General features: G+C 49.8%; 2 protein-coding genes across 2 annotated transcripts; one reads left to right on the top strand and one right to left on the bottom strand.

The window, feature by feature from the left end:
* Positions 1 to 434: 434 nt before the first annotated feature.
* Positions 435 to 17,628, bottom strand: mbd6 (methyl-CpG binding domain protein 6). Its single transcript, XM_042344151.1, has 12 exons — positions 17,534 to 17,628; positions 14,327 to 14,682; positions 12,562 to 12,664; positions 11,060 to 11,234; positions 8,269 to 10,227; positions 6,162 to 6,949; positions 5,137 to 5,332; positions 4,412 to 4,605; positions 2,837 to 3,766; positions 1,791 to 1,864; positions 1,284 to 1,359; positions 435 to 878 (listed from the first exon to the last, which is right to left on the bottom strand). Exons 2-12 carry the CDS (start codon positions 14,437 to 14,439, stop codon positions 807 to 809), a joined length of 4,680 nt encoding a protein of 1,559 aa, XP_042200085.1. The 5' UTR covers positions 14,440 to 14,682; positions 17,534 to 17,628; the 3' UTR covers positions 435 to 806.
* A 3,674-nt stretch (positions 17,629 to 21,302) lies between these two features.
* Positions 21,303 to 26,878, top strand: ddit3 (DNA-damage-inducible transcript 3). Its single transcript, XM_007909326.2, has 4 exons — positions 21,303 to 21,590; positions 24,045 to 24,087; positions 24,495 to 24,684; positions 25,292 to 26,878. The coding sequence occupies exons 3-4, from the start codon at positions 24,508 to 24,510 to the stop codon at positions 25,826 to 25,828; spliced, it is 714 nt and encodes a 237-aa protein (XP_007907517.1). The 5' UTR covers positions 21,303 to 21,590; positions 24,045 to 24,087; positions 24,495 to 24,507; the 3' UTR covers positions 25,829 to 26,878.
* The last annotated feature ends 188 nt before the right edge of the window (positions 26,879 to 27,066 follow it).

Raw genomic sequence — 27,066 nt, 5'->3', positions numbered from 1 at the left:
CTATCCCCAGGCGGGGAGATTGTGTCGGGCCACCCAGCAGTGAGATTGGTATTCCGCACAGACACTCGTGGACACATTTGACGCAAAACAACATTTTGCTTTTTGTTTTTTTTTTAAACTACATACGAAAAAGTGGAGCTTGTAAATACAGCCGGGTTAGGGAGTTCTTGTTTCCAGAAATTACAGTACAGTATTTCATTCTATTTAATTATATTAAGTATTCAAATACTTTGGGCAGATTATACACAACAGAAACACCACAGTTCACAGCTGTGGAGTCGGACTGGGTGGAGGGGGGGGGGGAGGGAGAGAGGGAGAGAGGGGTGAGGGGGAGAGAGAGGGGTAAATTCAAGTGCAGATCCAGATCCCTTCAAGTGGGAACTGGTTGGTTTTGGACGAAGGGGACGGGGAAAAAAAACGAGCGCTTCGCAAAATAAGAAGGGCCCGTTTGTTTAATCACAGGTTACACACTGTACCTCACTTATTGCTCAAGTGAAGTTATTGCCGGCAGTAAGGACGCGCTTCCAAACGATGGTGCTACTGCTCTTCACGAAGCCAGAACCGCCGGAGGTTGGTACCGGACTTGCCTCCAGCGGCTCAAGACGTCGCGCTGCTCCTGCCCAGCAGGGACTGACCACGACGTCGCTCCACCCTCCGGCCCCTCCCTCGGAAGAGTCTCTTTTTATTTATTTTTTTAAAAAAAATTAAAAAAACCTTTATAAACTGAGTCCCAAATGGACTTCCTAAGGAAGCCAACAGGACCCGTCGATGGCCTTAAGGGTTGGTTGCTTGCGGCGAGGCGAGGGCTACCGGACAATTTTCCTTCGTTTGCTTTTCATTGGCTTCCTTGTTTTTTCTTTTGGAGTTGGCTGGTCAGCCTGACAGTAAAAAGGGAGAGAAAAAAATAATCCCAAGCGTGATCACAATGTTTGTCTCCTTCCTGGGCCTCGAACTCCCAACCCACCCAAATTTCTGCAGCCTATTTTCTGCCCCACATATCTTAAGTTTTTCTTCACAGTCACATAAGAATTCGCCGGCGAATGAAGACCAAAGTCCATCCAGTTCGCCTTCCTTCCACCATCCTGGCAGTTGCTTACACATGTCATGTCCCAAACTATTACGCTGTATCCTGAGATATTATTTCCTAACAGAAATCTAATTTATTCTTGAAAGAATCAACACTTTGTGCTTCCAGTCTCCCCAGGGAGCTCACTTGCTCCCCAACCTTGTGTGACCCTTCCTTCCCCAACCTTGACCCCCACCTCCCTGTTTAATGCACTTACGTTGGCTGTTATTTGGTCTAGTTCCATCATGGCTTCTTGCAAAGCAACTTCCAGATTGCTGTTCATCTTCGGAGTGCTGCAGAGACAAAGTTCAGACTGAACAATAGATTTCCTTCCAACTTTTAATGCAAGAATCGTCTATCCCTTCCACCCCAAACAGGTCATTTATTTATGACGCCCCTCTCCCACCACCACCACCTTTCTCTTCTCAAAGGGATCAATCAACTCATACAAATGTTTGGTGACGCGGAGAAAGTATTTATATCGGGGGAGAGGGGGGAACGAACAAACTCCAGCAGGACTTACTGCTGTAACTTTGGCTGACTTTTCCATCCCCAGATCAAGGGCACTGAGGCTAATTGAAGCCTTGGCTGAAATCGGTAACTTGAGGACAGATCGGGGATCAAATCTGGTTCTGAATGACTCAGTATTAGACTGACCCATTGAGGCATTGAACAGCTATTCGACAGGGCAGTCAGACAGTCACCGGGTGGGTCTGTTACTTACTTCTTACTTCTTTTTCTGGTCCTGTGTGGGGCTTCGAGCCCCACCAATAGTGTCTTCATGTTCTCGGGTATTACCTGGAAGAGGAAATAAAGGGTTAGCTGTGAGCTGCTGGGTGCGGTGGCGAAGGATGGGGGGAGAGGAGCTTCATACAGTAACAAATCCCTCTAGGTCAGGGAGCTCCAAACAAAAATATGGTTTATGCGGTTGCCGGATTTCAGAAACACCCGAGGGCCGCATAAGGCCATATCTTTGTGGTTCCCTTCCAATACCCAACCCGAGAGAATCGTATAGAAATCCTGTATTTTTGATTGCGCACCAAACCGGTGTCGCTTAATTTCACTATTATTTTAGTTACAATTCAAAACTTTAAAATAGGTGATATAAAAATTCATAGAATAGTAGAGCCAGTGACAGGGTTTCTGGCTCTGCGTCGCTCTCTCTGTATCTGTCGTCTGCCTCTCTCTCTGTATCTCTGTCTGTCTGTGTGTGTCTCTGTCTCTCTCCCCAGTTTGAAAGTGATTGACAGGTTCTTGTGCTAACTGCCGACTTGCCTCGCTGTTTTTCCCGGCGGGTCAGACCAGGTTTGGACTTCGGATACACAGTACGGCTGTTTCCAGGCCGGATGCGGCCTGCAGACCCTCAGGTCGAGCTCCCTGCCTCAAGTGAACAGGATGGTAGAAAAAAAAGCCATTCGTTATTCTTTCTGCTCTAGCTTTCCTGTTGTGTGTGGTACAGCGCTCTGAGACGCAGGTTGTCGTTGGAAAACGACGGAAAACGGCACGACACACAGAAATGCAGACGCACGTGCACTTTTTCCACAATCCTCAGGGCTCCAGACAGTTCCTACACATCCGCCCAGTCGAGATCTCCACTTTGCACCTGGTTCAGGACCTGCTTTTTGTCGAGTGTTATAATCAAGACCCCGGTATTTATTTTATTGTATATAACAACACAGTATATTCTGTCGAGCGCTTTGAGAGACGTCCAGAAAATGTAATAAGGCGCTGTATCAAATACAAGTATTATTATTATTATAACACCCACCTTTTCTTCCTCTCTCCTTTCCTGACCGGATTGCTGCACAGCACTGAGTCCCACTGGCCTGTCTGGCCAGGGCGGGAACCCTTTCCCGCGCCCCTCCTCCAGGCTGTCAGAGTGAAACGTCCTTTGTCCACAATGCTCTGCCAGCCCTCCCTTACTGGGGTCCAGAGCGCGCCTGATAACGCCCTCTCCGTTGCAGCGCTTGGTGTCCGAGGGTAGATGTCTGTGCTGCTGCTCGGAGCCGGGCTGCGTCCCGCCGGGGTCTCCCCCTCTGCTGTGGCCTCTGCACGAGAGACCAGTGATATTTCCACGCTACAGTGATGCCCTGAGATTTCACAGTGTACATGGTTGTGGCACGTACAAATATTGCTCGTGGTGTCTTTAGCGGTGACCTGCTCAACAAAATGGCGGCAGAAGGAGCCAGGCTCCCAGTAGATCTGCTCAGCACTACAGGTGCTGGCGGCCTGCTCAGCAAAGAGCCTGACGTGGGAATTGCTGGGGGTCTGCTCTGTTGAGTGGCTGCTGTGGACTAGCGGGGATTCTCCTGTGGGGTCGCTCTCGTTCTGTGCCATTGCTTCGCCTTTGCTTGTCATGGAGTCAGAGATAGAGGCTGTAAAGGCACTGGTGGTGCTAAAGGCTGGGACAGATCTGGAGTAGCAAATGCTGTTGGGCGCTGTGCTTGTCACCACCTGAATCCCTTTCCCCACTGCATCCAGGACTGTGTTGTATAGAGCATCCATGCAAGCACTGTCTGGCTCCATCACGTGAACCTTCTGCTGCAGGGGCTGGTGGCTGGGGCTGCTCATCAGTGACTGCTGACTGGCGGAGTTATGATGGGAATTTATTAGGCTGGAGAAGGAGGTCTCCGGCAGAGGGGCTGATGGGTCTGGGAGGTTTCCTGGTTTAGGGAGGGTCAGAGTCTGACCCACATTCACCTGCAAAAAGAAAAAAAAATCAATTAAACCCGGAGAACTCGATGAAAATAATGCTTTACATTTGATTACAGCGCTGCAGAGCGCCATGTCTGTCCGTAGGTAAACATGGCAGCTATTCTGCCTACATAAATCACTGCACATTTGTCCCAGTGACCTGTCAAACAATCCTCCAGATAAACTGGTCACTAACTTTGTGGCTGTTTGCAGAACCTCATGTGCTAATTCATGAGCACATTTGCCTACAAAATAGTCACTACACTTGACAGTACCCCTACCCTCCCTGCACTCCACCCCTCCTGATCCGAATCCCTGACTGTCCAGCGCATTGGGACGTCCTCCCGACATGATAGGTGCTGTGCAAATGTCGTTTGTTCTTGTAATTATCTGTGAAGCCCTTTGGTATGTTTTGGCATAACAGTCACTGCAAAGTGCTTCACAGAATATACTATAAAGTATAATCTGCACCCCATGAGTTTCACCCACAAGATATAGTCAATTCACTTGTATCTGTGAAGCGCTTTGAGACGTCTAGAAGACATGATAAGGCGCTATATCAGATGCAGGGATTATTATATTATTATTATAATAATGACCAGTTAAGCTGAAGATCCTGGATGAGGAAGGCGAGGTGGAGGACCCACTTACCTGGACATTGTGGAAGAGGCAGGACAAGGGGTTAGTGTGATGGATCGGGCCTGGGATGGGCAGCTGGCTTTGGAACATCTGGATCCCCAGAGGCCCCTGCAGAGCCTGGAGAAGGGGCTGCTGGTTCTGGAGGAACATTGAATTGCTGCCAACAATGGCTTGCAGCTGAGGCTGGCTCAACGCTGAAACGTCACCTAGAAAACAGAGCGGGTACAGTCGATCCAAGGCTCCATTAAACCCCGGTGCTGAGCCACTGATCTCCGTCAGGTCAGGAGACGTGGTGACAATTGGTGCGAGAAGGGCAAAGAATTCAGCCAGGACATTACTACCAAAGGAATCTTGTCCCCCAACCCCCTGGAAGATACTTGTTTGTGGAAATTGAGTGAGGACAGGACCCTGCTCACTATGATGAGCAACCGCCCCGTCCAGTACTCTCTCGATGCTCACTATCAAGAGCTGGTATATGAAGCACGGGCTGGGTCCAGGACGTTAAGCTAATAATAACCCTGGATAGGAACAGCAGTAAAATCACACAGGGCCACACAGTTTACTCTTCCCTGGGAAGCTCATGTATAAATGCTCTTCCAGCCCTTCCTTGCACCCTAGTGACCTCGGAACATTACCTACCCTTCCATTGATAGGACAATGCAGTCGAGAAACCTTCGAGGGAGGAAGGGAGCAAATTGGAGCAAGTGGTAAGAATTAAACCCAATGGAGGGACTCACCAACAAAGCTGGCACCGAGTAGAGGGTTCAGCAGGTGAGGTGTTAGAGTGTTGAGTTTTGCAGGAAAACCTGTGGTTCCAGAATTGGCTAAAGGCAGCAAGGATTCAGCCATCGGCAAGACCACATTGCCCTCCAGGGAAGGGGAGGCAGTGGTGGTGGTAGTGGCAGAGCCTAGGGAGACGGCTGAAAGACAGACCTGTGGATAGGAACAGCAGTAAAATCACAGGGCCACACAGTTTACTCTTCCCCGGGAAGCTCAAGTATAAATGCTCTTCCTTGCACCCTAGCGCCCCCCGAAAATTACCCCTCCTCGTGCCACCCACTGTGCTACCGGCTCCAATTATCCAACAAGTATTTGAATCCTGCCATCATTTCCTTTGAAACCAAATCCCAAGTTAGCGAAGGCGGCCTTGTTCAAAATCTCAGGTGATTGATTGCATGGTAACATTTTCATTTACAATACACAGGGCACTGCTGATGACAGCACAGGGTCAACCGCAGGAATTGGAAGAACAGACCAGTTACTGGGTCAGGGAATCATCCCACCCTGCAAGCCTAACAGCTATGGTGGTTCTAACTGGGAAAGCTGGCCAGACAGCAATATCAATGGCCAGCTACGCAGTTTTAGCTGGTTAGACTCCAGCAGTTACCCCAACACTCACTGGTGTCCCCAAGCCTTGGCTCTTGCCAAGCTGTGCCTAACACTCTCCAGAATTAGGTAAGCAGGGGGCGTCCCTCCAGGGAGAGAGGGAGAGCGCGCATTCCATTCCAACAACCTATCCCTGGAATTTCCATGTGAAGGTGGGATCCATGGAATTCTCAGTTGGATTTGGATCCTCTTAAGCACGGTGATGGTTTTCCACAGGTGTCAGACGCCAGCTGACCAGAAACCAACGAACATTAACTCACTGATGAAAACTCCAGAACACAAGACACCCACAAACAAGGAAAGGCAGCTTTACATGTTAACCGGGCTACACTGATTCACAACTAGTGTAGCTTCCTCCTTTAACAGTGAACCCTACCTGAGGTTGACTAACAATGTCTGATGAAGAACTGAGGAGTGCAGCCAGGAGTTGTTGGTTTAAGGCCAGTAAGGCTGGGGTAGAAGACGCTGTTGGGAAGAGAAGGGATTGTGAGGAGCCGTCATTACTAGAGAGTCCACCAAATGCATTGCCAAGGGGATTGGTTATTAATCCATCTGCTCTTTCCCCTGCTGCTTGGGCACTGGATAGGTGGTCCTGTAGGGTAGGAAGCTGGATAACAGAGGGCAAGGAGTTAGTCTGCTGCTGTACCAAGTCTGGAACAGACAGGTTAAGGGATGCCAGGGGAAGCAAGCTTGCTTGGGACTGGTTCTTATGCAAGGCAGCCATTAGAATCTGGAGGGCTTGTAGTGTTTGTCCATCGAGGTCATTGGAATTTGGAGATAAAGCTGGGTTCAAGGTAGGGTTAAGAAGGCCCAAAAGGTTCAACATGCCATCGCCCTGCCCTTCTACTGCAGTGGGAACCAACTGCAATGGATTTTGGTTGAGCGTCGGTTGCTGGTTCATGGGCAGCGAGATGGGAAGGGAGCTAAGTAGGTTTGGGTTCAGAGGATTGGATTGTCCACCACTCGGGGATGTTGAATGTCCAAATGGAAGCACCTGATCCTGGTTAATGAACGCAAAGGCATCTGCAAGAGGCAACGGGCCAGGCAAGGATCCGTCTACTGTAGTGGTAACTATCACACCAGGATTGAGGACTGAGGTGGTCTTGGTGATGGCGGGGTGACCTTTGCCAGCGATAGAGACGGAAACAGACTGGCTGGCACCTTCTGGAACAGAAACAGAAAGATACCCACAGTTTAGAAATCACAAGTCACAAGTAGAAACTTATTGCTGTAATACTACTACTACTAATAATAATAATACTTGCATTTGATACAGCGCCTTATCACGTTTTCGAGATGTCTCAAAGCACTTCCCAGAATATACTGTAAAGTGAATTGACTGTATACTTTGTGGGTGAAACGAGGCAGCCAATTGCGCTCGTTAGTTTCCCACAAACAGTTGTGGATTGAGTGACCAAATTGTTTTTATATATCTTGAAGGAATTACTACCTTATTAACTAAGGGAAATTAGTTGTACTAAATAGGAGAAAAAAGTATTCAAATACTGAACTCACACCCTCAACAGGAATAAATCAGGACCATCTGAATTCATGAACAAAGTCAGACTGTTTCCTGGAACTCAAAAGTGCACAAAAGGATAATTATCTTTGCATTTAGTGCAGCATCGAAATATAGAAACCTTTCACATTTACAATAATATCCCTACAACAGCTATGAAATGAATGAGAGGTTGATCTGGAGGGTTGTTGGCCAGGACACTGGGAGAAACTTGTTCTCTTTTGCAAAAGGATCCTTAGCATCCATTTGATCTGGTAGACAAAACGCCAATACATCTTAGATGAAAGGTGGTATCCCCAATCCTCCATGCCTCTGCCCTAGTATTAAACTCGAGTGTCAGCCTAGACAATCAGCTCAGTTCCTAATGTAGGATGGAAACACTACTTCAGTGAGCGAGTAGTAAACTTATGGAACAGGCTCCCGAGGGAAATGGTGGAAGCAGAAAGTGTTGATTGTTTCAAGAACAAATTAGATAGATTTATTTTAGGCAATAACAACTAGGGATACAGTATATAGTTTGGGACACAACATGTCATGCGACTGCCAGGATGGTGGAAGGCGAACTGGATGGACCTTGGTCTGCTTTGGCCTAGCAAATTCTAATGTTCTTAACACACAAACGTCTGACACAAAAGTGAGATTGTGACCAATTGAGCCAAGGGGGACACTTGCCACTTAGAATAGAATCATAGAATATTACAGCACAGAGGTAGGCCATTCGGTCCATCGTGACTGCCGGCTCTTTAGAAGAGCTGCCCAATCAATCCCACTCCCCTACTTTTACCCCATATTGTTGCACATTTTTCCCCTTCAAGCACCTAGCCAATTCCCTTTCGAAAGTTGTCAATTAATCTGCTCCACCACCCTTTCTGCCAGTGTGTTCCAGACCCTAACACTCTCTGTGTAACCATAGAACTTAAGATGCATGTTAGAGAAGTTCCCAATTGATTTCAGGTCTACTTACCTACATCAGCAAGGTTTTGGCTGCTACTGCCAGAGCTGTGTGGGAGCATGAGCAGCGTGGAGGCTGGAATCTTGAGGACAGGGGCACTTCCCGAGGAAGGTCCTGGGGAACACAGAGCCAGCTGGCCGACCAGGCCAAGAAGGTGACTGTTGGCCTCCTGATAGCTAGAGAGTAGGTTAGTGCTTAGACTTTGGCTGGAGGTTGTCTCTCCAACAGACCCAACAGGCACATTTACAACCGGTAGGTTCTGCACAGGAGAAGGGTTTAGGTTTGATGCTACGATATTGAACTGGTTATTGGTACAAGACGGAAAAGACACAGAGTTTATATGACAAGTACTGTTATTGCTATTTGCCTGAGAGCTCTGAGCACTCAAAGAGTGAAGTAACTGAGACATGGGCTGGTTGACCAGAGAGAGATTGGGCCATTGGTTCCTTAATATGTCAGCTTCGAGCTTCGATCCATTGGACAGGTTGGTTTGGGACTGTTTGAGCATGCTCAGCACAGTGGGAGTGGCCGTTTTCCGTTTCTTGGACAAGTCCTTGTGTTGAGCCGCTGCCTTATCCCTTTGGGGGCCACACGGGGGGTCAGCCATGGGGAGGAGCCGATTGGGAGCTGGAGAGAAATGGTTGGGTAAAGTGCTTTGTATCTCAGGGGTCCGATGGTTGCCGGTGGCTGTAGCGTTGTACCCACCGCCGGCCGCCATCTTGTTCTGACTGGCCAGCTGGGCTTTGGCTGCCGCCGAGAGCAAGCTGCTCGCTGGGAAGAAGGCAGCGTTGTGTTGTTGGCTGAAGATCTCGTTCAAAGGCATGCCGAGGAGGCCGGGCGGCTTCATCGGCTGAGGCACATTGTCAGTGGGCGCGGGCAGGTGCAGGGGGAGGCTTTGGTGGCTCGCGGCATTGCCGGCCGTGGCAAAGAGCGGGCCAGAGAGCTCCTTGTACTGCTGGAAAAACCCGTCCACTTTGGCCTTCGGACTCGGCGGCAACGACGGCCTGGGGGAATTCAGTGACCTTGGGGATCTCGAGTGAGACTTTGGGGTGCTGCAGCGAGACTGCTGGCCGGTCAGCGTGTAACCTTCCTGGTCCGAGGAGGTGGACGAAGGCCGTGACCTCTGGGGTGCTCGCTTGACCCCCCCGACCACTTGAGCGAGGGACGATTCTGGGTGGGGGCTTCCGTGAGCCGTGCTGCCCGCCAGTGAAGGGAGATGGCTGAGCAGCGGTGGGACGTTTACATTCAGCGCAGCTACCTGAGAGTGTTGGGAGGGCTGGGCGGCGGGGGCGGTCGAACACCCCCCACCCGTGGGCTCTAGGCCATCACAGATCAGATCCAAGATGCCGAGAGGATCCTTCGGGTTCTGAAGAGAAGTGACGGGACCCGGAGAACGTTTTTGGAACACAGAGGCCGCGATATCAGCGTTCGATGCAAAACCGCAAGAGTTCTTGACCAGAGGGCTTTTTGGAGAGCGAGGGAGCGGAGCAGGAGGAGGAGGAGGAGGGCTGATCATACCACGTGAGAGCAGCGCCTGAGACTTCTGTGGCAACCCCACAGCCATCAAAGGGTTTTGGTGCAAATGGACCGAGCCCGAATGGAGTTCAGGATTAAAGGGGGAATAAGTCCTTGCAAAAGTTTCACATCTTCCTTTACTTTCGAGGTGAGGAGACAGAGCGCTGGCGGTGGGGAGGGTGGTCCCCGCTGAGACAGGACTGGTCGGGTCGCCCCGATGGCGGGAGCAAGGAGATGTCTGTCTGTGGTCAGAGCTGCCGTGCCTCTGCCGGGGGTAACCAGAGTGAGGGTCGTGGTTTGGAGACGACGCTGGCTGGAAGGGCCTCCCCAGTGAATTCGGAGCGCCCATGAGCTTGGACAGAAAAATGTTCTTGTACTCGGGCGATAGTGAATGCTGTGGTTTGCCCAGCGCAGTCCCGGATGGAGTAGTGTGGGTAAGCAGGCCAGAATTTCCTCCTGAAATTCATAAAAACAAAGCGTTAGAAGCAGTAAATGTAGTTGCTTATTAACAGTTTCCTGACTCGGGCACAGAGCGTCGGTTCCACACACTCCCAGGTCAGCTACTGCACGGGTTATTTAATAAATAATAATAATCCTTGCATTTGACACAGCGCTTTATCACGTCGTTGAGACGTCTCAAAGCGCTTCACAGGATATACTGTGAAGTGGATTCACTTGTGTATTTTTGTGGGTGAATCGCAGCAGCAAGTTCCCCGCAGCATTGTCCCACCAACAGCCATCTGGGATTTTATTTTGGGGGACATTTTGGGGGTCACGGGATCTTCAACATGGCTGGGAGTTCTGAAATGTTTTATATTGACCAACAATGGGAACCGTAAAGGGTGTGGAGAAAAGGTGAGGGAATGGAATTAAAGAGTTGCTTCAGGTTTAATGGACGGGCTGATTGGCCTCTTCCAGTTCCTGCGTTCCTAACTAGCTTTCCCGCTGCTTGTCCAGCTAGGACCACCCTACCCGTTAGGGTGTTTGGCTTGCAGCGTTAACAGGAGCTGAGTGGGATGATTCCCTGCCCCCAGTGACTGGTCTGGCCTTCCAGGAATTTTAATACCAGTAATATTATATCCATTTATTATATTATCACAAATCCCAGAGATATTATTCTTTGCAACGTGATGTTGGAATCGAGCCAGCCCTCTGTGGCGGTCTCAGTAATCCAGATCCTGAGCCGAGTGGCCTGACTCATCGGCAGGACCTGGAAGGGCAAACCGGTCACTGGAGGCTGACCCCACCCACACCACCCCCCCACACACCAAAAAAAAACGGTCAGTACCAGTGGTGGGGCTGCTCAGGGCGAGCGATGAATGCGTGGTCTCCATGCTCTTGTGAAGTGTGGCCATCGCGATGATCTTCCTCTTGTGATTGCAGAGCTTCATCACGTCTTCGTCCGCTTTGACATCCTCGGCCGTCCTGCGCTTCACACTCGCCCCGGGGTCAAAGCTGAACACCTGCAAAACGGAGGTCAGAAACTCAACAACACATTATCCTTACTGTCGGGAGGACGTCCCAAGGTGCTGGACAGTCAGGGATTTGGAACTGAGCTGGGGCTTGGGATCAGGAGGGAGGGTAGGGGGTAGGAGGGTGACTGAAGCCACAGTCGAAGAGGAGACGTGACTTGAAGGAGGCGAGGGAGACAACATCTTCCAGAAACATAGGGCCATTTATATATGAGAACATCTCACATGAAGCCAGGATGGATTGGGAGGGGAGTGGCAGAAACTGAGCAAGAAATGGAAGAGGTTTGTTGGCGACCAAAGGTATGGATGAAGATACCAACCTGTGCTTGTGCTCTCTGTCTCCCTCCCCCACCTCCCCCCACGATAGAGACTGCAAACCTCCACACCTGGCAAACGCACTCTGTAATCCTACTGCTATAAGTACCCACTTAAATGGTCTTAGGAGACTCTAAATATCCTTGTAATTGATTTGTTATGGCACCAAATCACATCGTCGAAAACATCTCAAAGCACTTCACAGGATTTGTAATATGATATGCACTAATCCTTGCATTTGATACAGCGCCTTATCACATCATCGAGACGTAATAATAATAATCCTTACATCTGATATAGTCACTTACAACAATTTGCATTTATATAGCGCCCTTCACGTGGGGTAGTGTCCCGGAACGCTTACCACGTCAACGCGACATCTCAAAGCGCTTCAGAGGATATACTGTAAAATATAGTGAGTGTGTAATTTGTAGGTGACCGTAGTAACACAACAATGTCCCACAACCAGCCAATTTAACGAGGGGACTGTCAGCCAAGACACGAGGAGAAACTCCCTTCTCTTTCCAAACAGTACGGTGGGATCTTTAACATCCACCTGAATAGGCAAATGGGACCTCCGTTCAATTTCTCATCTGAAGGACGGCACTTCTGACAATGCAATGCTCCCGCAGTACTGCACTGGAGCCTCAGCTTAGAATGTGAGCTCAAAGTATCGACAGGGGACTGGAACCCACAACCTTCTGACTCAAGAGATGAGAGCGCTACTGAGTCAGGCTGACACCAAGAATTGTGTGCATGTCAGCTTCCCCTCTGGACACAGCAAAGCTATGTTAAAGTACTATGCAGTGTGTTCCAGAGGATGTAACACAGGCAATGGAAGGGTACAATTAGTACATATGTTCTTAAGTACAAAAATAACTTGTATTTATACAGCGCCCCTCACACATGGTACCATCCCAGAGCGCTTGACAGTGGCGGAGCATGAAGCACACACATTTCCCGCGATTATGGAGAGGAAGAAACCTTCCCAATTGCAGCTTACCTTGTGCAGGATAAGAGGACATTCCAGGCCACACTTGCAAGCTCCCTCAGTCAGGAGATAAGCCCTCACCTGCTGCACAGAAGAGAGAACCGTGCCACTGGGACTGGACAGAAAGGGAGAGGTTAGGTCACAAATGCTGAAAAACTGTTCTCCGTCTTGTAATAAACCACTGACAAAGGGGAGTGGCGGGGGGGGCGGGGGGTATGAATTCACAAAATATACAGTCCGCCCACAAAGGTTACAGTCAATTCACTTTACAGCGTATCCTGTGAAGCACTTTGAGACGTCTCGAAGACGTGTTAAGGTGCTGTATCAAATGCAGGGATTATTATTAAGAACTTGACCTGCCATGTGGGTAAAAGCACTGGCCATTGCAGTGCAGAGTGATCCAGATTTAACGCCACCTGAACTGGCAGAAGGGACATCGGTTTAACTTCTCACTCGGTTTAACACTGACTGTCCAGCACCTTGGGACATACTCCCGATGTGAAGGACGCTATACAAACATAATGTTGTTGTTGTCCTCATCTGAAAGATGTCACCTCCGGCAATGTTGCATCCCGAAATATTGCATCAGTCTGGACTGTGAGCTCAAAGTCCTGTCATGGGAAAGGTGGGACGGTCTCTGGCAGGGAATGGCGACTGAAACTATTGTGCAATAATATTTTGTAGATTATTGAACAATTAAGAGTCTTATTGTTGAGTGGTTAGAGCACTCGCCTCGCAAGCGAGAGGACCTGGGTTCGATTCCCATCAGGGCGAAATGTTGGGCAAGTTTCCTTACTCCACACGGTTGTTCACCGAGTTGTTAGAAGGAACCCGGTAGTTAGTCAATTGGCGGAATGCTTTCCGGGGGTAAAAATCCCTTCCAAAAAANTTTTATAGTAATAATTTGGTCACTCAATCCACGACTGCTTGTGGGGCACTGCTGTGCGCAATTTGCTGCCGTGTTTTGCCAAACAAAATATACAGTCAATTGGCTTTACAGGAAATTCTGCAAAGTGCTTTGAGACGGCTATTATTGCTCTTCTTATTATAGGATTATTATTATTATTTTATGCTTAAAGGCTCTGTATATATTTACACAATTGAGACGAAATAAAAATCAGTGATTTGGAGCTTGATCGAATTTCAGAAAAGTGCCCAAAAAATGGACTCTGTTTACTCCTCTCCAAAATCCTTTATTCTGCGGTATTTTACTGAAGACCAGGAGCTACATTTAAGGAATCGATTCGGTTCTCCCTCTCCCCATTAATAATAATAATAATCCTTGTGTTTGATACAGCGCCGTATCCCAACGTTGAGATGTCTTAAAGGGCTTCACAGAATATACTGTAGAGTGAATTGAATATATTTTGTGGGCGAAACGTGGCAGCCAATTACACACAGCAGTGTCCCACATTACAAAAATCAGCTGTTCTCTGACACTTCCCCCTCCCCAACCCCACCCCCGGAGAAAAGTGACTGAGTTGAAATGGATTGAGAGCCCCGTGTGAATGCCACTCATACAGAATGCATCGCAGTGGTTCTTAACTATGAAACACTCCAAGCCCAACCCAGCAAACACTGAACATAATAATAATAATCCTTGCAATCGATACAGCGCCTTATCACGTCCTCGAGTCGTCTCAAAGTGCTTCACAGGATATACTGTAAAGTGAATTGACTGTATTTTGAGGGTGAAACGCGGCAGCCAATTGCACACAGCAGCGTCCCACAGACATCTTACAGGTTTTATAACAGCGGATCTCTGTTCACCCCTCACCTGATATATGCCACCCTCTCCTGATCCACTCTCCTCTCCCAGCCGACAGGAACCTGGGCTGCCAGCGAACCCCCACCCTGGTCGCTGCCGCTACATTCCTTCCCGCCGTTCATTTTGCTATTTCTTCTCTCTCTCTCTGAGGCCCAAGGGATAAAGTCAGCTTCAGGTCATTGCCCCTCAGCCAGAACCCCTGTACAACTCAGCACCTTCCCCTCAAGGCCAGTCCGTGCAGTTAGTACCCTGTGGGGAAGGGAGCCCATTCGCTGTGGAGCCATTGTGTCGGTCTGCCTCACTTCTGCTGTGCAGTGTCGCTTTCCAGGTCACACTCGCTCGCGCTGAGTGGCACCAGTCAGGAGCTGAAAGAAAAATAATAATAAACATAATAATAATCCTCGTATTTGATATAGAGCCTTATCACGTCTTCAAGACGTCTCAAAGCGCTTCACAGAATATCCATTAATATACAAATTAATCTACGTTAATATAAATGGATTAATCCTGATCAAACTCAAGTGTCCCACAACCTGACGCGGAAACATTTGAGAGGATCTAACCCTTCTCAGCTCTTCGCCTACAAAATACACAGTCAATTCACTTCACAGTGTATCCTGTGAAGCTCTTTGAGATGTCTCGAAGACGTGATAAGGCGCTGTGTCAAATGCGAGGGTTATTTTGTCATAGCTCGTCCCAGTTGGTATTATTCTGGTCTCTGCACTAAAAGGCTGTGGGTTCAACAAAACAACGTGCCCTCGTACAGCAATTTTCATATACAGGGAAAACGACTCAAATCACTTTACATCGATCAAGGTGACAGACCTTGAGCTCACAGTCCAGGCTGATGGTCCCGGTGTTGTGGGGGGAGAGGGGAGGGAGCAGAGCATTGCCAGCGGTGCCGTCCTTTGGGTGACACTTTACATCTACTGACATCCCGTGTTCCCGCTCAATCACGATTGGAACAGAGACGGGCTGGACAGCACTCCTCCAGATAAATTAATCGATCATCTCCAGCCTGTGGGTGAGACTTTGCCGTTTGTGTTTGCCTACGGGCAGACAGTCGCTACCCTTGACAGCAATTGTCAGTGAAGTGCTCTGAGATGTTTTGATATTACAGGTGCGATCAGGGGCAAGCGTTCACGGCTTCTACTGTCTGCCACGGAGAGCAGATGTCGGGTAATCGTGGCAGGGCAAGGGGACGCGTATCACTGAGCAGACTGCCCCCCCCCCCCCCCCCCACCCCGACCGTTTCATGACGCGCTGACTTTCCACACGCGGTAACGACAGCCCTCGGAGCACGTGATCACGCCATCAACACAGCAGCACCAGCGTTTGTTTTTTTAAAGAAAAGGTCTCGCGTTTGACACGGAGACCGATCACATCAACACGTCTCTCAGCCTCTCTTCTCACACCGTTACTTTCGAAGTTGAACGTAATAATATATAATAATAATCCTCGCGTGTGATACAGCGCCTTATCCCGTCGCTAAAACGTCTCAAAGCGCTTCGCGGAATGCGCTGTAAAGTGAATCGACTGTATATTTTACGGGCAAACCCGGCAGCCGATTGCCCACAGCAGAAGGCCGACACTTATTTTGTGACCGTTGCCACGGTCGCTACGCGTCGACAGCGGTGGCGACGACAACTTGCATTTACATAGCGCCCCTTCGGGCCGGACAGCGTCCCGGAGCGTCCGCGAGTCACTGGATTCCCGGGCGCCGCTGTGTCCGGACGCACGGAGCCGGGGAGCCGCGTCAGACGCTGTGCTGCAGCATCGAGCAGCTGTCGGGCCATCGGTACCAGACAACAACAACAACAATCGCCGCGTTTTGACCCGACGCCTCATCCCGTCTTCGAGACGTCTCAAAGCGCTTCAGGGGATGCGCCGCCGAGCGTAGCGACTGCGTGTTTTTGTGGGCGGAGTCGCTCGGTGTCGGGCGCCGGGCGCTGGGCTGTACCGGGAGCCGGAGGGACACGGCGCGGGACGTTACGGGCGACAGTCCTGCCGACGGCACGTGAAAGGCGGCGGCGCGTCCACGGAAGCGGTGACCGGTGGCCGCTGTCGCTGACCGGGGTGTGCGGGGTGGGGGGGGGGGGGGGGGGGGGGGTCTGCGACCGCACATCAGTGTTCGTGCATTAATCAGGAAAAAAAATTTCTTGCTCTAAAATTACAAGACAAGAAGACACGGAGTGGGGGGGGGGGTCTGTGGGTGTGTGGGGGGGAGAGTGTGTGTGTGTGTGTGGGGGGTCTGTGTGTGTGTGTGGGGGGTCTGTGGGTGTGTGTGTGTGGGGGGTCTGTGTGTGTTTGTGGGGGGTCTGTGGGTGTGTGTGTGTGGGGGGGGTCTGTGTGTGTGTGTGTGGGGGGGGTCTGTGTGTGTGTGGGGGGGGGGTCTGTGTGTGTGTGTGTGTGTGGGGGGGTCTGTGTGTGTGGGGGGGGTTCTGTGTGTGTGTGTGTGTGTGGGGGGGTCTGTGGGTGGGGGGTTCTGTGGTGTGTGTGTGGGGGGGGGGGGGGTCTGTGTGTGTGTGTGGGGGGGTCTGTGTGTGTGTGTGTGGGGGGGGGTCTGTGTGTGTGTGTGTGTGGGGGGGGGGTCTGTGTGTGTGTGTGGGGGGGGTCTGTGTGTGTGTGTGTGTGGGGGGCTCTGTGGGGGGGGTTCTGTGGGTGTGTGTGTGTGGGGGGGGGGGTTCTGTGTGTGTGTGGGGGGGGGGTCTGTGTGTGTGTGTGGGGGGTCTGGTGTGTGTGGGGGGGTTCTGTGTGTGTGTGTGGTGGGATCTGTGTGTGTGTGTGTGTGGGGGGGTTCTGTGTGTGTGGTGGGGGTGGTTCTGTGTGTGTGTGTGTGTGGGGGGGGGGGTCTGTGGGTATGTGTGTGTGTGGGGGGGTCTGTGCGTGTGTGTGTGGGGGGGGTTCTGTGTGTGGGGTCTGTGGGTATGTGTGTGTGGGGGGGGTCTGTGTGTGTGTGGGGGGGGGGGGGGGCGGAGTGTTGAGGCTGTTTGACAGCGATGTCGAGGAGGGGTTAAGGGAATGAAGTCGCTCCCAATTAGCGGCTACACGGGGGGGGGGGGGGGGGCCGTGTCAACACTACCCGAGGCCGGGGCTGTGGCGGGGCCTGTGCGGCCGCGGCCTCCCCCTCGGGTTCCCCGCTCCAGGTCCCGCCCCCGGACCGGTCCCGCCCCCCCGGCTCCGGTCCCGGCCCCGGCCCCCGGGCCTCGGCCTCACCTCCAGCCCCGCCGCCCGGCCCCGGGCCCGACTCCGCTCGCGCTCCCCATCGCTCGCTCTCCGACCAGACCTGACCCGACACTTCCGGTTTAGCGCCACCTGACCCCTGACCCGGAAGCCTGGAGGTCACGTGGTGCACGAGGGTCAGGGATTGGCTGAGAGGCTGTGGGGGGCGGAGTGAAGAAGGGAGTGAGTGAGTGAGTGAAGAAGGGAGTGAGTGAGTGAAGGAGTGAGTGAAGAAGGGAGTGAGTGAGTGAAGAAGGGAGTGAGTGAGTGAAGGAGTGAGTGAAGAAGGGAGTGAGTGAGTGAAGAAGGGAGTGAGTGAGTGAAGAAGGGAGTGAGTGAGTGAAGGAGTGAGTGAAGAAGGGAGTGAGTGAGTGAGTGAGTGAAGAAGGGAGTGAGTGAAGGAGTGAGTGAAGAAGGGAGTGAGTGAAGGAGTGAGTGAAGAAGGGAGTGAGTGAGTGAGTGAAGAAGGGAGTGAGTGAGTGAAGAAGGGAGGGAGGGAGGGAGGGAGGGAGGGAGGGAGTGAAGAAGGGAGTGAGTGAGTGAGTGAAGAAGGGAGTGAGTGAGTGAGTGAAGAAGGGAGTAAGTGGGTGAGTGAAGAAGGGAGTGAGTGAAGAAGGGAGTGAGTGAGTGAGTGAAGAAGTTAATTATTATTGGAATCAGCAAAAGCCATGATGTCTACTCAGCAAAAGTTGTGTGCGGAGCGGATACGAATAATAATAATAATAATAATAATAATCTTTGGATTTGAGACCTTCTCAAAGAATACACAGTATTGACTGCGTATGTTATGGCCTAAATGGTGGATTACAAGAACAACAATGCGATTACACGTGTATAGCGCCTTTCACATCGGGCGGACGTCCCAAGGCGCTGGACAGCGTACAGCAGTTCAGACCCGAGCTGGGGTCGGGGGGAGAAGGGAGGGGAGGGGAAGGGGGGTGACCAATGGCATGGTCGAAGAGGAGGGTCTTGAGGCGGAACTAGGAGGAGGCTAAGGAGGGGGTGAGGCGGAGTGATTGGGGGATGGAATTCCAAAGGTTGGGGGCAGAGTGGCTGAAGGCTCTCCCGCCAATGGATTGCACACGATGTGTGGGCGAAACTGGTTTGATGGGGTAAATAGTCTTTCCCGGTTCATAGGGTTACATATAATGTTACAACACGGTCGATATTACAGTCTACTTCACGCAACCTCCACCCCCTCCCACACCCACTCCCACCACCCCTCCTCATCCTCAGTGGTTAGAGCACTCACCTCACAAGCGAAAGACCTGGGTTCGATTCCCAGAGGGCAAGTTTCCTCACTCCACGCGCCCCTGTTTACCTACCTGGTTGTTAGTCTTGACTCCTGGGCCGCTGCTGTCCTGACAGAATGTCTATCAGACATCAAGTCCTGGATGAGAGCGAACTTTCTTCAATGTCAACAAGACTGAGGCTCTCCTGTTTGGCTCCCGTCAGTGCCTCCACACTTCAGGCGCTGATAGCATCACCATCCATGGATACACACTCCATTTTACTAAGTCAGTCCGGAACCTTGGCGTCTTGTTTGACCCTCAACTATCCTTTCTACCCCACATCTGCACCATGACCTGGTCTGCCTTCCCCCACCTCCACAACATCGCCCAGCTCCGCCAGTCTCACACTGCAGGCCGCCAAAACCCTCATACAAACTTTCATTGCATCGAGGCTCGACTATACAAACTCCTTGCTTGTCAGCCACCCCAACTCCTCCCTCCATAGGCTGCAGATCATCCAGAACTCTGCAGCCTGTGTTCCCTCCCACATCAGGTCCATGACCCTATCACCCCCATCTTTGCCCGACTCCACTGGCTTCCCATCACACAGAGGATACAGTTCAAGATCCTGGTCCTCACCTTCAAAGCCTTCCATGGTCTTGTTCCTCCCTACCAACCTCTCTCCCTCTGTTCAGTGGGCTCCGACCTGCTTCACTCCCCCACCTCGCCCACTCCACCATTGGCGGGCAGGCCTTCTGCCACTCTGCGCCCATCCTCTGAAACACAGTACCTCCGCCTCGTCCCCTCCCTCGCCTCCTTCAAGACCCATCTCAAGACTCTCCTTTTTGGCCATGCTTTCACCCTGCTTCACCCCCCTTGCCCTCCACCCTCCCCAATCCCAACCCGCAGAAATGGTCCGAAACATGACTGTCCAGTGCCTTGGGATGTCCTCCCGACGTGAAAGGCGCTGTACGAATGTAATGCTGTTGTTCATATACAGAGTTACAGGAGCTAATAAACAGGTGTCCGAGAGGAACTACGGATCTGGCTGCTCCAGAGAGATTGCCAAAATAAATCACTTTGAAGCCATAGTAACCTGCCTCTAACATTGTTCCCACTGTTAATGAACACTTGCTGCTGCCAAAACATCTTTGAAACTGGCGTCTCCATATCTTTTGATCTTAACAACGCAAAAGGTGTTAGCCTGGCTCAGCTGTCAATACTCTCTCTCTGGGGTCAGAAGGTTGAGCCCTAAATCAGGACTTTTAAAGCTCACAGGTGAGGCTGACGCTACAGCCCGGAGTGGGAGGGAAAGGGGTTAAACAGTCGCAACAACTTATATTTATATCGCGACCCTCACGCCAGACGGCATCTCTCACAGGCTGTACTTCAGAATGGACATTAAACTGAGGAACTAAGGTCTTGTCTGCCTGTTCAGGTGGACGTTAAAGACCCTGCAATAATAATAACATTAATCTTTGCATTTGATACAGCGCCTTATCACGTCTTCGAGACGTCTCAAAGCGCTTCACTGAATATACTGTAAAGTGTAGTGTCTGTATATTTTGCGGTGCGAAACGCGGCAGCCAATTGCGCACAGCAGCGTCCCCACAAACAGTCGCGGATCAAGTGGCCAAATTATTATTTTTTCACATGATACCGCAATATTATTGGGGAGAAGAGAATGGAGTCTCTCCCTGATGTCCTGCCAACAACCCTTCCTGACGAATTAGTCATTAACTTCAGGGCTGTTATTGTGGCCCTTGGCTTTGCGCAATCTGGCTGACTGTAAAAACACAGTTACTACACTACAATAAGCGATCCTTTATTTTAATATCCTGAGCGCTGTAGGAAAAGCAAAGATTATTATCATAAATATGATTAATGGTCAGGTAGAGTGGAATTGTGGATAGAGCATCGTGTTGTATGGAATAACCAGCGTGGAGTCCTGCAACAACAACAACAACAACAAGATTCCATTTATAGAGCGCCTTTCACTGCAGCTCAGTGGTTAGAGCATTCGCCTCGCAAGCAAGAGACCTGGGTTCGATTCCCGGCAGAGGGTGAAAACCTTGAGCAAGTTTCCTTGCTCCACACGCCTGATAATAATCCCTCAAGAAAAAAAACAATAATAATTTGGTCACTTCAACCCACAACTGTTTGTGGGCTTCTGCTGTGCCCAATTGGCTGCTGCGTTTTGCCCACAAATATACAGTCAATCCACTGCACAGTTAGTGTTACAGTACAGTACAGCTGAACGTTCCCAACAACTTCTGTTTTTGTTTCCGATCTCCAGCATCTGCAGTATTTTGTGTTTTGTCACTTTACAGTCACATCCTGTGAAGCGCTCTGAGCCGTCTCGAAGACGTGAATCGAATGCCGGGGTTATTATTAGCACGATCAGAACTGGTCGTAACGTTAGAACCTTTTTTGGGGTCGAGTTAATTTCTTACTGTTGCATCATGCCCGGCTTTCACAGGGTGTGAGTCATGGCAAACCCGTGACTGTGGAGTTCAGGGGAAGCAGCAAATCCTGTCCTTACATCAGCCTGATTGGGGGAGCCGGGGGCGGAATGGATATTAAATGGTTTATTATGCAAGTCAATCACTCCCATCCTTTGACCAGCCCTGCGTGCTCCAGATAGACTCTGCTACGGCTTCTCCCTTCCGATAGCTTGACCTGTCATTTCTACCGGGGAGGAACCGCAGCAAAGAGCTCGCAACCCGACAATGATGAACATGAGAACTCAGCTCTCTCGAAAAAATCAGCACCAATTCCTAAAGTGGCAGCATCCAGAGCACAATCATAACAAGCATAAAGTGAGTATCTCTTCTCTTCTCGACACAGACGGGAGAGAGAAAGGTTTAAACTGTTCCAAATGAGTCATTTCCCGTGTTAGGGGTTGCCGGTGTTTTATCAAAGCCCCTTTGTCTCTCTCCTCTCTCGGTCTCTCTGTTTCCCTCTCGGATTTTCTTTTCCCCTCTTCAAAATAAATCTTCCTTTTGTTAAAAAAAATCGCAACAGCTATCTTTGGTAATTTTAAAACAAAACGGCTCGGACGTTGGTTGAGTGGTTGTGTTTTTTTTTGTAGAATTGAGAATGCTATATGTTGAGAAGTGAATTTCATTCATTCATTGACGTAGGACAACACCCTTTCTCGCGCTCTCCCCACTGCCCAGTTCTCAGATGACATAAGATGGAAAGTTGTTGTGTAGAATTGTGTGGAATTTGGCTACTGTAGCTCAGAGCACTCGCCTCGCAAGCGAGAGACCTGGGTTCGATTCCCGGGCAGAGCGAAATGTTGGGCAAGTTTCCTTACTCCACACACACACGCCTCTGTTTATCTAGTAGTAAGCAGGAACCTGGTTGTTAGTGGATTGGCGGATAGCTTTTCCGGGGGTAATAATTCCTTCAAAAACATATTATAATAGTAATAATTGGCCACGACTGTTTGTGGGACACTGCTGTGTGCAATTGGCTGCCACGTTCTGCCCACAAAATATAATAATAATCCTTGTATTTGATATAGAGCTTTTCACGTCTTCGAGACGTCTCAAAGCGCTTCACAGAATATGCTGTAAAGTGAATTGACTGTATATTTGTGGGCGAAACGCGGCAGCCAATTGCGCACAGCAATGTCCCACAAACAGTCGTGGATTGAAATGACCAATTTATTGTTTTGGTTTTGGAGGGATTATTATTAGGCTCTGTGTGGAGTAAGGAAACTTGCCCAAGGTTTCGCCCTCTGCCTGGAATTGAACCCAGGTGTCTCGCTTGCAAAGCGAGTGCTCTAACCACTGAGCTACAGGACTCCACAAAGCGCTTTGAGACATCTCAAAGACACGATAAGGGGCTATATCAAACCCAAGGATTATTATTAAACAACGGCAGTGTTTGAGAGTCCTCTGTCTGCCCATCTGTTCCTGTAACTAATCCCTAATCCAGGTTCAGACTTTCTAAAGGCTGGTTGGGAGAGGTGTCTGGTGTTCTTCCTGTTCAAGGAATTACAGACAGAAGCAGGAAATCCTCAGGCATTGTTCCCAGTTACAAGAGTCAGCCTTTCAGAAAAGTGAGTGAGCGAACAGCCCCATAATAATAATACTAATCCTTGCATTTGATACTGCGCCTTATCATGTCTTCGAGACGTCTCAAAGCGTTTCACAGAATATACTGTAAAGTGAATTGACAGTGTGTTGGCTTATTCACAGACATGTGGAATGCTTGTGAGTTGGGGTTGAGTTGAGGCCATTCAGCCCCTCGAACCTGTTCCGCAATTATATTAGATGACGTACCTCAGCTCCGATGCTGTGCGCAAACATGTGGAGGTGGCCTTTAATTATGAAATTAATTTGAAAAAACGAGGGCGAACGAATGGAGATGATTCTGACCAACTGTGGTGGGTGGGTGAGCGCAGAGAGTCAGTCAGTGGAGAAACTCAGCAAACAGGGAAAGAAAATAAATCCTTTTTAACTGATGAATACCAGCACAATCTCATGGGCTCAGAAAAAAAACTACGTTCCCAATTCAACATTCAGTTTTCCAGACTGAGGTTGATAGAATTTTGAAAGTGAACATAGGCATTGCTGGACAAACACAGAACAAGGTCCATCTCATTCACCTTCTACCATCTATAACAGTGGAGATTTTGATAGCAATCAATTCTGTATCGATTAGTCCACCAACACAGTAGAAAGCTGTGTGGACCTAAGATCCAAAGGGTATAAAGGGATATGCAGCAAAGGTGGTTTAATTGGAGTTGAGGTACAGATCAGATGTGATCCAATAGAATGGCGGAACAGGCTCGAGGGGCTGAATGGCCTCCTCCTGTTCCTACGTTCCCCAGACACGAGCTTGGCTGCCAGTCATTCTCTTGCCTTTGCGTCAGAGGTTGTGGGTTCACAATCCACTTTGAGTTCAGAGTCCAGGCTGACGCTCAGCACAGTGCACAGTACTTTGGATGAGGCACTAAACGGTCTTTGAGACATCCTTCTGACACAGTAATTATGATGATGTAGATCATGGTGGTGTAACGATTTCATCCGGTCCCTCCCTCCATTTCATCTGGCACAGCCGCATCCTCCATAACCCAGAAATGTTATGTTTCTGGAAGGGAAACGCGAAAGTATTGTTTGTGTGGCCCGCGGACATTTCTCAAACACGCCATCCGTCCGGCCCTCAGCAGCCTAACGGTTGGCCACCCTGATGTAGATCAAATGTGAGGGGTTTTCCAATTATTTTTAATTGTAAAGTTATCATTCTGGTTTCTTCTGCAGGTCTGTCGAGGAAGAAGCGTGTGTATTTATAAGACCTGACAAGGTGAGGGCTTTCTACACTCGTATTGTACTCAGACACAGTCCCGGTGACACCACCTGCACTCACAATGGTTTGAAAGTGGGGGGGGGGTGTGGATGGTGAGGTGGTTGAGAACACTAGACAAGCAGGAGGAAAGTTTGCCAGACAACGATATCAATGGCAAGCTATGCGGTTTTAGCTGGTTAGATTCCAGTCGTTACCCTAACACACACTCTTGGGTCCCCAAGCCTCGGCTCCTGCCAACCTGCGCCCAATACTTTCCCGAATTGGATTATTATTATGATTATTATTACATTATGAGCTGCATCTGCCTGCAAACCACCCCCCTCCCCACTGCTGTTGACAGCAATTACCTGGGAAGCCACTGTGATGTGTTTAAGGTGCTTAAAAATGCAATTGTTTTCTCTCAGTGGCGGCTCATAGATGACGATGATGACAGAAGCGTCTTGTTCTATTCTCTACCCTCCTGGTCCTGTCCAGCTATCGGGGCCAGAGATGGAGGCCTGGTTGGATGATCTGGAGAGTATTCTGTTCCCTTTACCTTCAGAAAAAACATTGGAAGACAACAGAAAGTTCAACCAGTCCCCTCTTATTAACCAGGTAAGAGATAGGCAACAACAACAACAAATTGTATTTGTATAGCATCTTTCATGTCAAGAGGACGTCCCAATATAGACCCCTTTTCCCCCACCCACCCCACTACTAACTGGCACCATCTAAGTCTGACTTTTAAGCCCTACCCCCAGTGCTGTGCTGGAACATCAGCCTGGACTGTGAGCTCAAACTTTGACGTGGGTGTGGAACCCACAATCTTCTGACGAGAAAGCACGACCAATCTGAATAAAGCTCTTGTCCTGCTCGGTTGGTGTGTTTTGTAAGACTGAATTACTGCAGCGTTTGCCTACAGATCCAATCTTCGTGCTTGATGGCAGTTACCTGTGAACGGGGCATCGATTGCCTTGCGGGGGTGGGGGGGGGGGGCTGAGACATGCAATGGTTCTGTGGCCCTGGCATTCAAATAGTCCTGCAGAGTCCTGTGGAGTGGTAGTTAGAGCATTTGTAGGTGGGATGTTAACTCACTTTCCTCTCTCCATTGATGCTGCCTGATCTGCTGAGTGTTCCCAGATTTCCAGCATCTAAAGTATTTTGCTTTTTGTTGAAGAATTATGCGTGTGTGTGTATATATATAATATATTTTTTTTTATAGCTCGGATCGGATTCTCAAGAGTACTGCAATCAGTCTCCACTCTTTTGGCCTCTGGAGAACGAAGTCTCTGGCAGTCTCGTTTCTAACAGCGGAAATGTCGCCCAACAACACAATGAACTTTGCGACCTGTGCCCGGCTGGTCAGTCAGCTGAAATCTGCGACCTATTCCCGATTGATGACGTGGAGATTGATGGCAAGCTGTGGGAATCTGACCCCAACGCTGAACAGGAAGAGCAGCAGCAGCAACAACAGCAGGGAGTAGAGTCTCTGTCCGAGCCCGATTCGGCTTCCAGCTGCTGTTTGCCGACGGCGGAAAAGTGCCAAGACTCGCTGAGCAAATGCGGAGCCAAGAGACGGAGAACAGGAGGCTCTGGAGGGGGCAAGGTGAGCCGCCCGGCGAAGCAGACGGACTCGGAGAATCTGGTGCAGGAGTTGATCGAGGAAAACAAGCGACTGAAGGATCAGATCGAGCATTTGGCCGCGGAGGTGCAAAGGGTTCGGAGAGAACTGATTGAAAAAGTAGTGGCGTCAAGTTAAAAGACGTCCCTTTTATATATGACCCAAGCGAAGGGTCTACGGTTACTTCACCCGGTGTCCATCCAGCTCCCGTACGGCTAAGGTTATGAGAGGAACTAGTTTTCTCTGTCAGGCCCGAGGGAGTGCTACCCTAGCTGTCTTGTTCTGGTGAAGTTGACCTTCTGTGGAGATTGAGGAGCAGATTCGCACTGAGAGGATGATGTTGAGACGTAACAGACCCCGGTTAGTTGCTAACGGCAATCAATTCTGCAAGAGTTCAAAACCCCTTTCCAATCTCCGACCCCCATTCACTCGGCAGACTCAGCTTTCGATCCACAGTGCTCGGTCACTGCAAATAACGTGTCGGTTCCTGAATACGCTTCTGTGGTCCGTTTCTATTTCCCCACCCCCCACACCTTCCTCCATCACCCACTCCTTCCCTCCACGGATCCCCTTCATGATCCAATTCTCCCAGTGGATCGACTTCAAGGTGCTCCTGTTGCTGACCTCTGCAATCTCCCCAGCCTTCTCCTCCGTCCACTAACTCCAGTCCGTCCCTCGCAAGCTCTTAAATTTTTTTGTAGCTTGATTTCGAGAGGAGTATTGAAGGGTTTGGAGGAGTGAGCAGTAAAGCAAGATGAGATCAGATGGTTTGTTTGCGGTGCAGACTCGATGGGCTGTATGGCCTGTGGCCGTACTGTAATGTTTTGACGGTTTGCGCAGTGTCGTAGTACGATTCTGAACGTTATTCGGAAGCTCTGAGGTTTCAGCTCGGAAGCCAGGCGGTCAATGGAACGTAGTGATGTATTTGTAGAAGCATGATTGGAAATCGATGTCTTAATGAGTTGGTGCTGTACTATTCCTCACCTGAAAATGACTGCTTATCCGGTTAATTAATGACGTTAGTTGTTTCATCTTCCTATGTGATCTTGTAACAGATTTCAGCATGTTTATCTTAAATGTATACTGTTACCGGCTTTGCTAGAGTCCTGTGCTCGGTGTTTATGCAAAATTTTGTCCATCATATTTAATGTAATTTTTATACTCTTTAAAATAGATTGATTTAAAAAAACGGTCTTGCTAATTTTCTTCAAGTTGTATTGTTTGTTGTATTAACTCCCTGTTGGGGGAAAGACAGCCGACTGGTACCTTCCGCTATTTTCATCACTTTTGACCATTGTTCATATTAACCACGATTCTGCCCTCGTTTGATATCCAGACGGAAACATTCCAGCTAGGGGAGATCACTGCTGTAGCTT

Source organism: Callorhinchus milii, unplaced genomic scaffold (assembly GCF_018977255.1).
Source record: "Callorhinchus milii isolate IMCB2004 unplaced genomic scaffold, IMCB_Cmil_1.0 Scaffold27, whole genome shotgun sequence".
Lineage (NCBI taxonomy): Eukaryota > Metazoa > Chordata > Chondrichthyes > Chimaeriformes > Callorhinchidae > Callorhinchus > Callorhinchus milii.
The sequence above is the reverse complement of the archived record's forward strand: the minus strand, read 5'-3'. Positions and strand labels throughout refer to the sequence as shown.